The 17,729-nt window shown below is 48.1% G+C and overlaps 2 protein-coding genes across 2 annotated transcripts in view; one reads left to right on the top strand and one right to left on the bottom strand.

Moving 5' to 3' along the window:
- The window catches only part of LOC306815461 (olfactory receptor 14C36-like), a gene marked incomplete at both ends in the record, with an annotated part of 167,712 nt that overhangs the window by 34,931 nt on the left and 115,052 nt on the right, over positions 1 to 17,729 (bottom strand). The window lies entirely within an intron of this gene.
- Positions 10,205 to 11,181, top strand: LOC306815464 (olfactory receptor 14J1-like; the record flags this gene model as incomplete). Its single annotated transcript, XM_079332021.1, has 1 exon — positions 10,205 to 11,181. One exon carries the CDS (start codon positions 10,205 to 10,207, stop codon positions 11,135 to 11,137), a length of 933 nt encoding a protein of 310 aa, XP_079188147.1. The 3' UTR covers positions 11,138 to 11,181.

The raw sequence follows: 17,729 nt of genomic DNA on the forward strand, positions 1-17,729 counted from the left end.
AAAGGGAGTCCCACACCCAGACACAGCAGCCCAGATGTGCCCCCCTGGCCTGTGGTACCTGTGTCAAGGGAGCAGTACGAGGCACTGCAGGACCCTGCAGACAATTCCTGAAGCACTTGTAGGATGATCCTGCTTCCCAAGGGACGTTCCCATGGTGCCAACTCAGGAAGTGAAATGGGGAGTGGGGCCAGAGAGGACAGGGGTAACAGGGATGGGTTCTTTGCAGGGGAGGGGACAGGACTGGGAAAGAGATAGAAATATGGATCAGGAATGAGAAAAGAAAGCAAAGGAGGAGGAAAGGAAATGCCTACAGCAGTTCTCGGGTGGCTGCCAGGAAGCCCTGGATCTCAGCAACAACATCTGCAGTGGGACAGGAAACTCAGAACTAATGGGAACAAAATTTCTGGCTGACTTCAGAGGCCACGACAAACCTGAGTGGTGTCCTTCTCATCCCCCATCCCTTGATGTCCCCAGGGGCTGATGGCATTTGTGCTCACTCAGCTCCATCTCCCCAGTCCTCTCCAGGGCCCTTCCATGCCCCACCAGTACACCCCTGTGCACCTTAGTTTATGCCCAGTCCCTTCCATGTCTCCACAGTGTCATCCACAGTATATGCTAGTGTCTCCCAGCCTTTTCCAAAGAGTTCCCAGTGTCCCCAGTTTATCCCAGTATCCCCCAGTTTCACTCACAGTATCCCCACTTTGCCCCAGTATGGCCCAGTTTCACCCCCAGTGTGTCTCGGTATGTCCCAATGTGTCTCTCTGTACCCCCCAATCCATCCCAGTCCACCCAGATGCCCTCCCAGCATTATAGTGTTCCCAGGCTGTCCCAGTATTTCCCAGTATCACTCCCACTATGTCCCATTGTGTCCCACAGTGTTCCCAGTGTTCCCCAGTTTGTCCCAGTCCTCTCCAGTGTTTCCAAGGAAACTTGAACGTCTCACAGTTGCTGTGGCCCCCAAACCCAGCAGTGGGGTCAGTGCAGTGTCCATGGCCTCAGCCCCTAGCAGTCGCCCAGTGAAGATTGGGATGATGATCCACCCTCACAGCTGGCCCAGGGTAGCTCTGCAGTGGTTTTGGTGACACCTTGGACTGGCACACACCTGAGGAGTGTGTCTGTTTGCAGTGGGGAACATTAAGAGTTTTAGATTGCTAGAAAAAGAAAAAGAAAAAGAAAAAGAAAAAGAAAAAGAAAAAGAAAAAGAAAAAGAAAAAGAAAAAGAAAAAGAAAAAGAAAAAAAAAAAAAAAAGAAAAAGAAAAAGAAAAAGAAAAAGAAAAAGAAAAAGAAAAAGAAAAAGAAAAAGAAAAAGAAAAAGAAAAAGAAAAAGAAAAAGAAAAAAGGAGAAACATCTTTTTTTCCTGAGTGTAGCCTGTTCTCCAGGTCCCAGGTGAGTGAGGACAGACAGGATAGGACTGGGGAATGTGGTGCAAGGTTGTCCTGGTTGTCTGATCCCAAGACACAGCTTCTCTGAGCAGGCCAGACCTCCTGAGGAGACACCATGGATCAACATCAATCACAGAATGCTGCAATCATCTCTAACTCAAAGAGAACACTAATAAAATATACTCTTTAAAATAGGAATGACTATTTCTAAGGAGCTCTTTGAATTATTTCTCCATAACTGGAGTTGAAAACCATCATGATGAACTGCACTGGACCAGAGGGAAATCAAAGCAGCGCCATGGTTTGTCAGGATGTGCTTGATCCCAGTGAGCCCCGTGGTGCATTTGGTGCTGCCAAGGAGCTCCAAATAATATTTTGGAAATACTGGCTGTCTCTCTGCAGCGCTGCCATTGCAAGTAGCTGCCTCTGTGCCAGGAGCCTGGTCAGCTCAGCAGCACAGACACAGCACAAGGACCTTAATGAACATCTCAGGGGTTGGGGCTCGGTCCCTGAATATCAGTCCCTGAGAGAGAGCTGAAGAAACCTCTCAAGAATTCCAAGTCAGATTCAAACTCCAAAGTTTCTCTTACTTTTAGTGAGTCCCATTGATAAACATGAAGGAGAAGTTTTCCCAAGGGTGGAATTAGAGGAGAAATTGATGACAATCAAGTCAGGTTGGAAAAACTAGGGCAAAGAAAGAAAAGAAACCTTTCAAGGATTCAAAGTCAGATTCAAAGTCCAAAGTCCAAACCCTAATGGGTCCCAATGAGGGACATGACCAAGAAGGTGTCCCCAGGTACAAGTTTCTTGTTTATATGTTATATTTTTAAAGTGTGGGTTTATTGCTTATATGTTATATTTTTTTAAAAAATTGGTTTATTTTTTTAATGCTACATTTTCGTTGGGTTTTTTTTCTTTTTCCAAAGGAAGCAGAGAGATGGCACTTCTGAGTTGCTTTAGAAAGTGTGGTTTATTTTCTACACAGGCAGAAAGGTGAAGCTTGTTTTACAGATGATCACAGCATGGCTTAGAAGCCACAGGACTTAGGATTACAAGGTCTTTTAAGGATTTATTAACCAATAAAACATTGTCAACTGAGATATTTATGTTACTAATTTAATACTAAGATGTTTTGTTGTATTGACTCATAAGACAGTGTGACGTTTCTTAGCCAATTATAACAAAACACACAAACTGACATTACTGCATTCTAAAATGTCTTGTTGCCTTTGTTACTACCTTTATTTTTTCTGCATCTTAAATTCTAAAGCTAAACCTATCTCAACTCTGTTTAATTCTAAGCTTTGGCTTAAAGGCCCTATGTTCTGAGAATTCCTTGAATTCTGATTACCAGCACCCAGGTTCCAGTTAGAGCAGAACACTGGTGACACTGATGAGTGGTGAGAACAAACAATGGAAACGTGTCTCAGATGCTGAGCAAACCTGGATGTGTTTCAGGAATGCAAAGGGCCAAGGCCTGTGCCCCAGACCCTGGCAAGGCAGATCCTGTCCCTCCCTCATTGCTCAGGGCTCTTCCTGGGGCACTGGGCTCTGGGCATGTGCAGTGCCCAGGGCAGGACCATGGGGCAGCCCCTGCCAGGCTGCTGAGCAGGGACAAGGAGGCAATGAGGCCCCAGCACAGCAAGGCTCACTCGTCCCCTGCTGGCCTCAGGCCCAGGGCCAGCAGCCATGGCCCAAGTGCTGCAGCAGTTGGCTCTGGCAGGGCCTTTCAGCTGCTGCCCATCCCTGTGCCCTCTGCAGCCCAGGCTGTCCTACAGTGTCCATGCCCTGCGCCTCTGTCCCTGCAGGCTGTCGTCATCCCCTGGCTGCTCCACCTTGCTGGCCCCTTCCTTTGCTGACAGCTCTGCATCCTGCCTGTCTCTGCCTGGCCACACAAAGCCTTGGGCTGCTCCAGACTCCTTCTGGGGGATGTGTTGCACTACAGCCCTGCCCTGGGACAGAAATTCCTGTCTCCTTGTGTTCAGACTGGGCCTCCCCACCTGCACTTGGCATTAATTTTTTCTTTCTCTGGCTCCTCTCTACTATGTCCAACATCTCTGAACCACACTTCATTGTGACCCAGGGCTCTCCTCTGCTGTTCTCAGTCTACACCCACTGAGCACAGAGTTCCTTTTCCTCTTTATAGTGGTCATCTTCCCAAAGCATTATAATTCCACCTGGGGAGATCTCTTTGTCCTCTTCAAGGTGTTTTTAACTGAAAACATTCTGCTTGCAGTCTCAGAAAATCACCAGAGGCACAAGCCCAGCCTGCCCTGTTTGTCTTTGTTGGGAATGAAGAATCAGGGAAACCATATAAATATGAGTGGTTAGCAAAAGATTTTGAGAATATAAAAACCATAAGCGAGATTGAAATGAAAGCCATCTTTGAGATACCAAACCTTAGTTAGTAAATAACTAGAAGACAGTAGGATGGCCAGCTGAAAGTAATCCCCTCTTGATAGAACAATGCCTTCTGCTGGAGAGCAGGTCCAAAGGTCAGAGAAGACCCTGCTAGGGTCCAAAGAGAAGTTTTTAGGGTTTAAAGTATAACACATTATGGTAATGTAGTGATTCTTATAGGCTGTATGCATATGCTATAGGATTTGTATCTTGTATTAGATTGGTTAGTGGAAATTAGAATATTCAACATAGAAGAAGATTTACTGTATTGTAAATGGGAAAATTGCTCTCATATTTCTCTCTCTTACTTCTCCCACCACTCACTTGGTCTTACTCTCTTACCCCCTCTATTCCTCCTGCTCTGAGCTGCAGGTGGCAGCTCACAGCAGGACTCTGCATACCTATGCCCTTTACAATAAACTGCAAACTTCAAGACCAGCTTATAGAGAGCGCCTGAGTTTGTCCTGACAACCGTCCCCTGACAAAGATTCCCACAGCTCCTTAATTTGACAGTGGTCCCTTGTTTCCATGAGGCCATACATTGTCAGAATGCTTTCCTTGTTTCCACAGGACTGCACAAGGACTCAATGGTGCCTTGGTTCTGTGAGGCTGCAGAGAGTCACAATGGTCCCCATTATTCCATAAGGTCCTGAAGTGTCACAATGACCCCTTGGGTGCACGTGTGGCTCTGGTGCGTCACAATGGGCTCCCCTTTCTTCATGAGACCTTGCAGTGTCACACGGGTCTCCTTGGTACCACAGTATCGGGTTATAAATATTACAAGAAATGGGGCAACTGAGAGACATTGTAAAAGATAGTTTATTGTCTTATGAAATCAATCCCATAGAAGGGTGAGACATTAATTCTATGTTAAAATGTCTTATGTTAGTTTTTAAGACAATCAAATACTTCTACAAATCTTGCTACTGTCTTTTTACACCAATCATTAATTGGAAGCAGGATTCCATCATTTTTCAACCAATCATATAACACTTTACAAACTTACACTGATACAAAACTTATAACTAACTTTGTAACAGGTTCTATTGTGAAACTTTAAAATCATTTGTTATCTTACTTTAAATCTTTGCTTATGTAATATATATTTCTGTTTGTTTGAAACATATTTTTACTTAAACTACAAACTTATATTCTTGTTTCATGTCTGTTTCACTTTAATGCTCTAATTGTACAAGCCTTCTCCAAGGTCTCAGGTCAAATATTATATCCATCTCTATCTCTGATCCTGTATGCACAAGGCCCTGAGAGCTCTCTGTGCCTGCATTTCCCACACCACAGCATCACAATGGACCCTTGGTTCCACGGGGACTCACAAAGGCAGAAGGGTCTCCTTGGTTCCACAAGGTCCTGCAGAGCCCCTTGATTCAATGAGGACTCAAAGTGTCATCATGGCCTCCAGGATTCTATGAGGCCCCACAGTGTCACAATGGACCTTTGGTTCCATGGGGTCCTGCACTGTTACAGGAATCCTTAGTTCCATGGGCCCTGTAATGTCACAATGGACTCCTTGGTTCAATGGTGCCACTCGGTGCCACAATCATCCCTTGCCCCGACAGGACCCCACAGTGTCAAAATGGTTCCTTGCTTCCATGAGGCCTTGTAGTGTCACAACGGACTCCTCTGCTACATGGGGCTATGAAGTGTCACAAAAGTCTCCATGATTCCATGAGACCTCACAGTGTCACAACAGACCACTGATTCCATGAGACCCCACAGTGTCAAAATGGCCCCTTGGTTCCATTGGCCCCCAGAGTGTCACTATGGTTTCCTTGGTTTCCTTGGAAATGCCACAGTGGCCCTTTGATTTCACAAAGCCTCAAATTGTAAAAATGGCCTCCATGGTTTCATGAGGCCCTGCTGTGTCACAATGGCTTTCTTGGTTCCATGGTGCCCTGTACTGTAACAAAGGTCTCCTTGTTTCCACAGTGTCAGAATGGCCCCTTTGTCCCATGGATCCCCACACTGTCACTGTGGTCCCCTTTGTTCCATGAGGTCCTGCCATGCTACAGTGGGCCCAATGGCTACAATGGTCTCCACTGATACTCTCTACAAGTGTCTTGTAGGATTGTAGTCAGGTGAGGGTCAGTCTTTTCTCCCAGGCAACCACTGACAGAACAAGAGGACACAGTCTTAAGATGCTCCAGCAAAAATTTAGGTTTGATATCAGGAAAAAATTAGCCACGGAAAGAGTGATTGGGCACTGGAATCTTCTGTTCAGGGAGGTGGTGAAGTCAGTACCCTGGAGGCATTTAGAAAAAGACTGAATGTGATGCTCAGAGCCATGGTTTAGTTGATGAGGAGATGTTAGGTCCTAGATTGGACTTGATGACCTCAAAAGTTTTTTCCTACCTCTTTAATTCTGTAATTCTCTTTCATAAAGATCTCAATTGTTCAATTAAGCCCTGCAATATCACAATGGACCTTTGGTTTCATGAGTCATCACAGAGTAACAATGGACCCTTGGCTCCATGAGGTTCCTCAGTGTCACAATGGCTCCTTGGATCCACAGTGCTACAATGGCCCCTTGGACACAATGGAGTTCTAGTTCCATGAGCTTTTATACTTTCAGAAACACTTCTACAGTATCACCATGGACACATTGTCCCATGAGGTTCTGTAGTATAAGATGGTCACCTTGGTTCTGTGAGTTTCCACAGTGTCACAATGGACTCCTTGGTTCTGTGAGGCCCTGCAATGTCACAATGCACCCATGGTTGCAGGAGGTTCCATAGAGTCACCTTGGATCTGCAGTATAACAATGGAATATTGATTCCATCAGACCCCACAGTGCTAAAATGGCCCCTTGGTTCCATTGAGCCGCAGTGTCACTATGGTTTCTCTGGTTTCATACAGCCCTGAAATGCCACAACAGCGCTTTTGTTTCACAAAGCCTCGAGTTTTACAAATGACCAAAGTTTTACGAGGCCCTGCTGTGTCACAATGCACCCTCAGATCCACAATGTCCCATAGTGTCACAATGGTCTCTTTGGTTTGCAGTGTAAGAATGATCCCTTAGTCCATTGGAGCTCACAGTGTTGCTCTTGTGCCCTTGGTTCCATGAGGTCCTGCTGTGTCACAAGGGTCCTTTGGTTCCATGTGGCCTCAAAATTTCATCAGGGTCTCCATGGTTCCATTTGGCTGTGCTGTGTCACAATGGCCTCCTTGGTTCCATGAAGCCCTGCTGTGTCACAAGGGTCCTTTGTTTCCATGTGGCCTCAAAATTTCATCAGGGTCTCCATGGTTCCATTTGGCTATGCTGTGTCACAATGGCCTCCTTGGTTACATGAAGCCCCACACTGTCACTGTTGTCCCCTTTATTCCATGAGACTCTGCCATGCTACAGTGGCCACAGTGGCTACAATGGTCTGCAATGAGAATCTCTACAACTGCCTGAAAAAAGGCTATGGTCAGGTGGGGATTGGTCTCTTCTCTCAGACAGCAACTGACAGAACGAGAGAACAGTCTTAAGATGCCCTAGAAAAGTTTAGGGTTTTTTTTTTACATCAGGAAAAAATTCTTCACTGAAAGAGCAATTGGGCACTGGAATCTTCGGCCCAGAGAAGGGGTGGGGTCACCATCCCTGTAGGCATTTAGAAAAAGATTGGACATGGCACTCAGAGCCATGGTTAAATTGATGAGGTGATGTTAGGTCATAGGTTGAACTTGATGATCTCAAAAGTTTTTTCCAACATTGTCAATTCTGTGATCCTGTTTTATAATTGTCTCCATTGTTCCATGAGGCTCCACAGTGTTACAGTTGGCCCCGTGGTTCCATGAGACCCAGCATATGAGTGGTCCCTTTGTCTCATGGAGTACCACGGTATCAGAATGCTCCACAAGTTCCCCCAGTATAACATTCGACCCTTTGTTGCACAAGATTCCTCGGTGTCACAGTGGTCTCCTTGGTTCTGCAGAATCACAATGGCCCCTTGGCTCCATGTGGGCCCATGGTGTCACAAAGGCTCCTGTTGGCATGAGGAAGGGAAGTATCAAAATGGTCCCTTGTTTCCATGAGGTTCCATAGTGTCACAGTATTGTCCCTGGTTCCATGAGGATCTCCTGCATCAAAATGACCCCTTTGTTCTGTGAGGTTCCAAGGTGTCATAGTTGAATCCTTGGTTCTGTGAGGTCCCACTGTCACCAAATCTCCAAAATATCAGAGTAAGACTCTTTGACACTAACTAGGTGTAAAGAGGACATCATTCATTCAGGCCTGAGGTCCAACATGGGATAACTCCTAACCTTACATGGACAAGTGATTCTACAAGTGAGTTGATTATATTCAGTCATGATATGTGTATTAAAATTTACCCATTTCCATAAAATCCACACCAGGGTCTCAGGTTCAGTCTTTGCTTTTTCACAGCCTGGGCTGCAGAGGGCGCAGGGATGGGCAGCAGCTGAAAGGCCCTGCCAGAGCCAACTGCTGAAGCACTTGGGCCATGGCTGCTGGCCCTGGGCCTGAGGCCAGCAGGGGACAAGTGAGCCTTGCTGTGCTGGGGCCTCATTGCCTCCTTGTCCCTGCTCAGCAGCCTGGCAGGGGCTGCCCCATGGTCCTGCCCTGGGCATTGCACATGCCCCAGAGCCCAGTGCCCCAGGAAGAGCCCTGAGCAATGAGGGAGGGACAGGATCTGCCTTGCTAGGGGTTAGGGCTCAGCCTTGGCCCTTTGCATTCCTGAAACACATCCAGGATTGCTTAGTGTCAGAGACATCCTTACTTTCCTTGTTCCTACCTGTCACCAGTGCCTTCATTGTTCTGCTCTAACTGGTACCTTGGGGAATTTTCTCAGTCCTGTCTCTCAGTGAGACCCATTAAAAGTTCAAGAAACATTCAAGTTGCAATTTAATTTTGAGTTCTTGAGAGGATTCTTGGAAAACATTCTCTCAGGGACTGAATGTAATTTAAAAAAGACCAAACCCCTGAGAGGGTCATCAAAGTCATTGTGTTGTGTCTCCTGGCACAGAGGGAGATAATGGCAAGCAGGAAAAGCTTCAAAAAGACATTTCTGCTGAGAAGCTGCTCCTCTCTCAGCCCAGCAGGGCTGAGGGCACTGCCTGCAGGCACTGAGGGGACAGGAGCCAGGCACAGACAGGCTAAAGGCAGTCAGGACTTGGAAGACATTGAGCTGAGACTTCACTTGGGAAAACATCTTCACAGCCCTGGACGTGGTGAGTCTGTGGGTGCAGGACAATGTCCCCTGTGCTCCTGGAGGGATCTCTTGGAGCCAGCACAGCCCACAGACTGGGGGATGTGTCAGGAGGACGCTCCCTGATACTCTGAGGAAGAGGAGGAAGAGGATGTGCTGCAGGGCAGGGCTACCCTAGGCACTGTCAGAGGGACAGGGCAGGACAGCTCCTGCTGACAGGGATGGCTGCAGGGGCTGAAGCTGGGACTGCAGCCAGGGCTGCCCAGGGCTGTCCTGCAGAGCAGCTCCTGCAGCCCTCAGGGCTCTTGGCCAGCCCGGGGCATGTGCCACCTGCCAGGGACAGCTCTCAGCCTGCTGGGAAACTCCCCATGCACTGTGGAGAGAAGTTGGAGGTGGAAGGAGTGACCCCCATCAGGGCAGATTCCTCCTGGTGTGGAGATGGTGCTGCATGGCCAGGGCTGTTCTCAGCTTTCTCCTCAAGGCAAGGGAAAGGGGCTGTCAGGTGTGTCTGTGTCACTGAGACTCCTGCACTGTCCCACTGGGCATCAGCAGATCTGCCTCAGACCTCCCTCACAAAGTGCCTCCTCACCCTCCTCTGCCTACAGACAGCAACAGCACCTTGGCTTGCAGCATCTCAGTTTGTCTGAGCTGCCCTTAAGGCCCTGCTGGCAGGGAGATGCCCCTGTGCTGGGAGGGGTGTGGAGGGCAGAACTGAGCCCCCAGGGCTGGTCTGGGCACAGACCAGGGACAGGGACAAGCTTTGGATACAAAGGAAGATCTCCCAGTAGGCAGAACAGCAGGCAGAAGACAGCCAGACCAGCCCTGTCTACTCATCTCTATGCAGCTGCATGAGAAAGAGTTGATGGTTTGGAGAACATTATTTTTAGTTAGAGTCTTCAAAAAGTCCATTTTATTTTTCAAACGTGTTTTGTTCAGCCACCTTGAAATAGAGGAAGGTGTAATGAGCAAGGGACACCTGGGTGGGAGGTCCCAGCAGGTCTGACTGCACTGGGGCACAGGGAGCCTTTTTCTCCCTCTGGGCTCCTCAGGCTAAGAGTGATGCTGAGGATAAGGCAGTGACTCAGCAGCACAAACCCAAAGTCAAAACTAAAAATATTTTGTGAAATTTTCTCTCATGAAGAGAAGCAGTTTAGAGAGAATTAAAAATAAAATTACATACGATTAACTCCAAGAGGTTAGTCCAACTTCTCAATGTTTTCTTTCAACAGCCCACAATGCTCAGAGTGATGAAATGTCCAACAGCAGCTCCATCAGCCTCTTCCTCCTGCTGCCATTGGCAGACACGCAGCAGCTGCAGCTCCTGCACTTCTGCCTCTTCCTGGGAATCTCCCTGGCTGCCCTCCTGGCCAACGGCCTCATCATCAGTGCCGTAGCCTGCGACCACCACCTGCACACCCCCATGTTCTTCTTCCTGCTCAACCTGGCCCTCACTGACCTGGGTTGCATCTGCACCACTGTGCCCAAAGCCATGCACAATTCCCTCTGGGACACCAGGAACATCTCCTATGAAGGATGTGCTGCTCAGCTCTTTTTCTTTCTATTTTTCATTGGAGCAGAGTACTATCTCCTGACCATCATGTGCTACGACCGCTACGTGTCCATCTGCAAACCTCTACACTACGGGGCCCTCCTGGGCAGCAGAGCTTGTGCCCACATGGCAGCAGCTGCCTGGGCCAGTGCCTTTCTCAATGCTCTGCTTCACACAGCCAATACATTTTCCCTGCCCCTGTGCCATGGCAATGTCCTGGACCAATTCTTCTGTGAAATCCCACACATCCTCAAGCTCTCCTGCTCAAAATCCTACCTCAGCGAACTTGGGCTCCTTGCTGTTACTGTCTCTTTATCACTCATTTGTTTTGTGTTCATTGTTTTCTCCTATGTGCAGATCTTCAGGGTTGTGCTGAAGATCCCCTCTGAGCAGGGACGGCACAAAGCCTTTTCCACCTGCCTCCCTCATCTGGCTGTTGTCTCCCTGTTCCTTAGCACTATTATGTTTGCTAACCTGAAGCCCCCCTCCATCTCCTCCCACTCCATGGATCTGGCAGTGTCAGTTCTTTACTCAGTGGTGTCTCCAGCCCTGAACCCCCTCATCTACAGCCTGAGGAACCAGGAGCTCAAGGCTGCAGTGTGGGGACTGATGACTGGATGGTTTCAGAAACATTAAACTGTTTGCCAATTTCTGTAAATCATTTGTAGTAAAAGTAATCTTTGATATTTCTTGTTGACTTTTTTTGTAGTTTTTTTGTTTGTTTTGTTTCTTTTTTTAATATTGTCCTCAGATAAAGGTCATTATTTCTCATTTTTTTTCTCTCCACCTTCCCTGTGGCCATAGACTGTGGCAATGAGGGCCTGCACTCTCACAGTGGCTTTAAACAAACTAAAGGATCTCTCGGCAAAGTTCTTTCCAGAGATGCCTCTTTTGTTCCTTTCTCTCAAGCTGCAGCAGCAATGTCTGTGTGCAGTGCTGGGCTTAGGTCAGTGTTGGCACAGCAGCTCTGCTCCTGCTGGCCGCACCATTCCTGATGCAGGTCAGATACCATTGGCCTTCTTATCTACTTATCTAGTGCTGGCTCATGTCCAGCCTGCTGTCCATCAGTGCCCCCAGGTCCCTTTCTGCCTGGCTGCTGTCCAGCCACTCTGTCCCCTGCAGCACTACAGGGGTTGTTGTGACCAAAGTGCAGGACCCAATACTTGGTCTTCTTAAACCTCACCTTGTTGGATTTGAGGCCTGGATCCAGCCTGTCCAGGTCCCTGTGCAGATCCCTCCTATCCATCAGCACATCCACACTCACACCCAGCTTGATTTAATCTGCAAATTTGTTGTTGGTGCACTCAAATCCTTCTCCAGATCATCAATAAAGATGCTAAACAGGACTGGGCCAAAGTGATCCCTGCAGGACACCACTGCCCACATGCTGAATGTGGCACCATTCCCCACCACCTTCTGGGCCCGCATCACCAAGCTATTTTTTAACCCAGGGAAGGGTGAACCACTCCAAGCCACAGGCTTCAGCTTTTCCAGGGAATATTGTGGGATGCAGTATCAACAGCTAAAGTTCTGGGAGACAACATCCACAGCCCTCCCTGCATCCACCCGGCCTTGGCAGGAATCTCTTAGTGAGCAGGAGCTGCGCAGGAGGCAGCCGAGTGCCCTGGCAGCAATGCAGGCCAGAAGCACCCTGGGCTGAGTGACCAGGACATCAAGGACGTGGATTATCCAGGTCACTGGGGCCTGCTTTGGATACCCCAGGGCAGGAAAAATGTCTGGCAGCTGGAGAAGGGTGAGGGAAGACTCTTCAAGGTGGGGCTGGAGCCCTTTGACTGTGAGGAAAGGCTGAGGGATCTGGGCTTGTCCAGCCCGGAGCAGGGAAGGCTGAGGGGCTCCTCATGACAGCCTGGCAGTGCCAGCCAGGAGCTGATGGAGAATACAAAGCAAGGCTCTGCACCAGGGGGCCTGGGGGGAGACAAAACACGGTGTAAGGGAAATGAAGGGAGATCAGAGAGGACATGAGCCCTTTGTTCCTGTTTCCTCAGACAAGTTCTGAGATGCTCCCCCTCCCTTGCCTTCGGGATGTTTCAATTCAGATGAAATCAAGCCTTGAACCAGACTTCCTTTCAAACCTCAGCTCCCTGATGATCCCAGGACGATGCTGATCCTGATTTTGGAATGGGTCAGAGCAGATGTTTACATCAGAGGACAAGTGTCCTCTGGGGCCGTAGAGGACCTGCAGCTTTTGAGGTGCACAAGCACATCTTATTAGCAGGGACATTTGAGTACTTGAAGAAATGTCAAAGTTTTCCCACCAGGAGAGAATAGAAATTTACTGGAACTGTACTGATGGCAGGAAAGAAATACTGCTTTTGCCCTCTGTTGGAGTCAATGAGTTAGGGGTCTCTCTGAATTCTACAGAGAGAAATCAAAGTGTAGGGATTGAATGAGTCCTAGAGTGAGTTCTGATGTTTTTAGTGAGTAAAAGGTCTGGATTCCACAGCAGTAGCTTGTGTTCTATTGAAGGCTGCAAAAATGCTGATATCTTCAGTAGAGTGTCCAAGCCTACAGTTGTTGACAGGACTTAGATATAATAGAGTTATAGTAAAACATTGCTTACATTTCTTAGATAGAACAAAATAGATTCTATGTGTAGTGTTATATGTAGCCTGGTGAGTTAAGAAACTAGAATTCTAATAGGTTAAAAGAGTAGTGGTCTGAGTTTGCATCTTAGCTTGTTGAAAAAATGCTATATAACAGTATGTATTGGGAAAGGTGTTGCTTTTAGCCATTCTGGCTTCCTGCCATTTGCTTATTGCTACTGCTTTTGCCCTTGCTTGCCATTGTTTTTGGTATTGCCTTTTGAGACTGATGTGCTTTGTAATAAGATGTGTTTTGTAATAAATAACCTTTTTAACTATTAGCTGCTTTGCTTATTTGGAAGATTACCTGACAAGTAAGAGCCTAAGAGCTCAGAGCAGGAGCCTATAGAACTCTGGGAGTTAGGTGTCTGTAGAGCACCTGGGGGTCAGAAAGAACCTCCACATCTGGAATCCACATGTTTGGCATCAGTATTTTCAGGGGTGCCACTGCCTCCACTGGCCTTTTGGATGGTATAGGAATGGGTTTAGATCACTGTTCCATCCCTGCCCCTTAGGCACCTCACAGCAACTGCAAATCTCCAGCCACATCCCCACAAAGCCATTCTGCAGGATGTCAAAACCTGCTTTTCTCAAGCCCCTCATTCCTTCTGCTGCTTCCTTTCCCTCTTTCAGTTCCCCAGCAGCCTTTCAGCCCAGAAGCTGCTGAGCTCTTGGGATGCTCGGTGCTCTCCAGCTCCCACACCTCCATCATCTCAGGCTCACTGGCATCCAGGAAATTCAGCAGAGCTCCCTGCCCTGCTGCTCTCTGGAAGGTCTCTGCCAGCCCAGGTTTCTCCAAGGGCCCCCATGCCATGGCCAGAAAGGGGAGTGGAGGCACTGGGGGCAGATGCACACCTTTGCTTAGTATCCCACCATTTATGGCACAGCTAAAGGGCCAAATCAGGTGCTACTATACTTTGTGACTTTTTCCTAATTACATAAGATTAGACAAAGTATTAGCATGGATCGGAAAGGATACAAAGGAGGCTCTTTCAGGTCTCAGGTTTATTCCATGGTGGTTTTGTGGCAGGAAAGAGGGAGATTCTCTCTGGGAAAGGGGGATTCAGGAGAGGGGAATGGGAGTAGCCTTGGCTGGCAGCCAATGGGGTGAGGACATGGGGGGCTAAGTTCAGAATACTGGAACTCTAGGTGAGCTACAAAGTCACAGGGGAAGGTCACAGGACAGGAAGGAGGACAGGGAACCGGGGACCAGCCGGAAGAGATGGACAGAGGTATGCTGACTCATTCCATTTACCTCAGTTATCAAATTACAACAATCAGGACTTGTTCAAACTCCAGTGAAAGGATCAGATCCTGCCAGGGATACACTGGGCCCTTTCTCATCAAGGCTGACATCAAGTACTCACGTCTTTGATTGGACATTCTCTTCACCAAAGCTGTTGTTCACCTGCCTCCTCCTGCACCCCACTGCAAACCCAAAACAACTGCAGGTGCTGGCCCTGCTGCAAAGGCAATCATGTGGCTGGGCTCTGGGCTGCTCTCCCCATGGCCACCTCCCATCCCTTCCCTCTGGACAAAGCCATGCCAGGGCACACAGCTGCCCAGAAGCTGATGAAGTCTAGAAATAGCATCAGAGACAACTGTGCAGAAGGCCATGGCTGTACCACTGAGAAATTGAGACAACCTGCAACTGACTTTGCAGCACTGCCTGTTCCAGGAAACACCTTTTTCCTTTCCAAGCAGACAGAGTTGACAGAACACACCACCAAGACATAGACATGGTTCACATATACCCGTAGGTTACTGAATGTAGGAGGACTGCTTAGCCAGATTGGACAACTTGAGCTGCTCAGACTTCTTCTTGGGCTTTTCTCAGCAATAAGGCAGAGCAGGAGCCATGACAGAGCCCAGAAACCATTGAAGGACCTCTCCTGCAATTGGTACATGCTGAGGATGTGAAGTCTGCACTACACCCCCATTGCAAAGCCAGCCTGAAGTGCTGTGTCCAGCTGAGCTCTTCCTTGGCTCAGTTACTTCCCTGGGCTCACACCACAGGATAAGCTCTCAGACCTCTTTCTTATTGATGCTTAAAATTTTAGTTTTCACATTTCCCAGATTCTGTGATGACTTGGTGTGGGACTCCGAACTTCATATTATTGAGTGTCAATAGGTTCTCTCCACAGTGGATTTTTACACAAAATTACTATTTCAGTTTGAGAATCAAGGACAACTGATATCCAAAAAGCATAAACAATGGAAAAGTGAAGGGAATGGGCCAGGATTATGGAACTTTGTGACCTGAAGCTGTAACTGGACAATTAACCCCAATATATTGATGGACCAATGCTTACAAACGTGTAAAAACTTGTGAGCAGGATCCATCTTGGATCCATCCTGGGTGTAGCCCTGGCCAGGCTCTTCTACTGCCCAAGGTGTATCCTTTAAGGCCTCTTAACAAATACCTAGTTTATTCTTACAACTCTGATTAGTGTCTGTTCCAGATCAGCCTCTCTAGGAATCACTATAGTGCATAAAGTGACAATCTATCATACAGGATTTAGCTTAGTCTCCTTACCTCATGCCCTTTTCCCTCTGAACTCAGCTCCTGGTTGTTTCTACTGATATCTTTGTAGTCAATGCTATTTTTCCCTCTCTCTTCCTCTCCACTGCACATGGGGCTTGGCTGCCTGGAAGGAGAGCTCTTCTGGATGGGAGGCAATGGCTTGGAGGGAAGGAGCATAAAGGGAGGTGACCTGGAAAGATTCTTGGCAGCACTGTTGGGAGATAAACCTGCAAAGTGGAGATACAAATGGTAACAGAGGCTGCAATGCCAACCTAAAGCATCTGAAGCTCCATATTCCATGGGACACATTTCCTGGAAACTTCTAAATAGCTGACCAGGGAAACATGCTCCTGCCAGCAGCCCCTTGGGGCAGGCCAGGGCCACACCCTGACCCACTTGCAAAGAGCTTCCAGGGCAACAGCCTGACATTTGGGCTGCCCTGGGACAGCAGGGAGCCCAGAGCCCTGTGCTTCCAGCAATGGCTCAGCTGCACATGCAGCCTTCTGCTCCTCTCCCTGCTCCGCAGCTGAGCAGCCCTACAGCTCCACAGGGCACTGGGTGCAGCACAGCTCATGGCAGGGGGCACCTGCAGGATAGAACTGTTCCCTGGCAATGTGCACAGGCTCTCCAGGCTGGCACAAGACCCTTCCTCCTGCCAGAGAGTGGCTCAGCTTCAACCTTACCTCTGCATGAGGCTGAGCCAAGTTCACAAGGGAAAAGGTGAGTTAGATGACCTTCCTCCTTTATCATACCACATATGTGTCCAATGGTTGAAGCTCTAGAGGGACTTTTGAATTCTTGTGAAAATGTCTTTATTTTTCATGGATCAACCTGTGTTTAATTCCTCTGAACACTATTAAGTTATCATGTCTGAAGGGAAAGGTGGAAAGCTCCAATGATAAGAGGGGAGGAAAGATTTCTTCTTGATGTTGGCCTTTTGTGAATATCCAGTAAAGACTCACACAGCTGTGACTGCTATTTCTGCAAACCTCAAAGAGCTCTCAGCAGGCAGGCAGGCCTTGCTGGTTGTTTTATAGCACCATAATATCATCCTCAGTGTTGGACCCAATCACCAAGCAGAGGAAGAACAGGAAATTTGTCTGTAGTGAGACCCAACATTGATGGCTAAAAAGAAACAGGACTTGCATCTCCTGACCATGTTCAATTTGTTGTCATGTGTGGCCACAGTCCCTGTCCTGGCTGACATTATGAGTGATTTGGCTACTGTCAAAAAGGAGAAAGCAGAGCAAACTAATGATAGAATGTTGTAATGCCATGGGCATCCTTGCAGGATCACTGTAGCTGTCAGCCACCTACTCTGACACAGGGCCAGCTCTGACCACCATGGACCAATTTTCCCTGAACAGTGGTGGGATTTTTCTCCATTTTGGTCAGGCCTTCGGCTTCTTTCTATCCTCACCTTTTCCTTCTGTGGCCTTTCCTTTTCCAGTAGAATCCATGTTTGAACCTGTGCTTGTGTCTCACAGAAGTATCTGGGGTTGAATTTGGGAACCGTCTGGGATAGCAGCGACAGGAGCTGGTCCCCAGCCCTAGAACAAGGTGGGGTGACTCCAAGGGCCAGCAGTGGGCACAGACAGCAGAGCCAGACGTGTCTCCTGCTGCGACTCCAGCCGCTGTGTCCGTGTCACCCACAACCTTCCCAGCCCCAGCGCGGGGCTGCCCCTTTGTGATGCGCTCGCTCCTGGTTCTCTCGTTTCCATGGCCACAGAACCCCCACCCCAGCTCCATCCCCTTCCCTTCCCAAGGGCAGCCAGTCCTAGGCCCACCCAGATCTGAGGGTTTGACACTGTCTAGAAAGCTGAAGCTTTGCAAAGCTACTTTTCAAGGCCTTCATTTCCGTCATTCCCAATCAGTTCTGGGCTGCAGCTTGTTGGTTGGGAATTTTGTTTATTTCTCTTCACAACAATTAAAGTGCTGGGAAACAACCAGGTGTTGGAAGTAAAAGAAGCTTTGCACTCCCCAGTAGATGACCCCTGAATTCACTTGGCTGATATCATTAGGGAACAAACTGACCATTCAAACCTTCCACCTTTGCTTCATTGCTTCAGGGGTTTATTCCCTGCTTTATTGCAGAGACACT

This window comes from Erithacus rubecula (assembly GCF_903797595.1).
Source record: "Erithacus rubecula genome assembly, contig: scaffold_137_arrow_ctg1, whole genome shotgun sequence".
Classification (NCBI taxonomy): Eukaryota; Metazoa; Chordata; class Aves; order Passeriformes; family Muscicapidae; genus Erithacus; species Erithacus rubecula.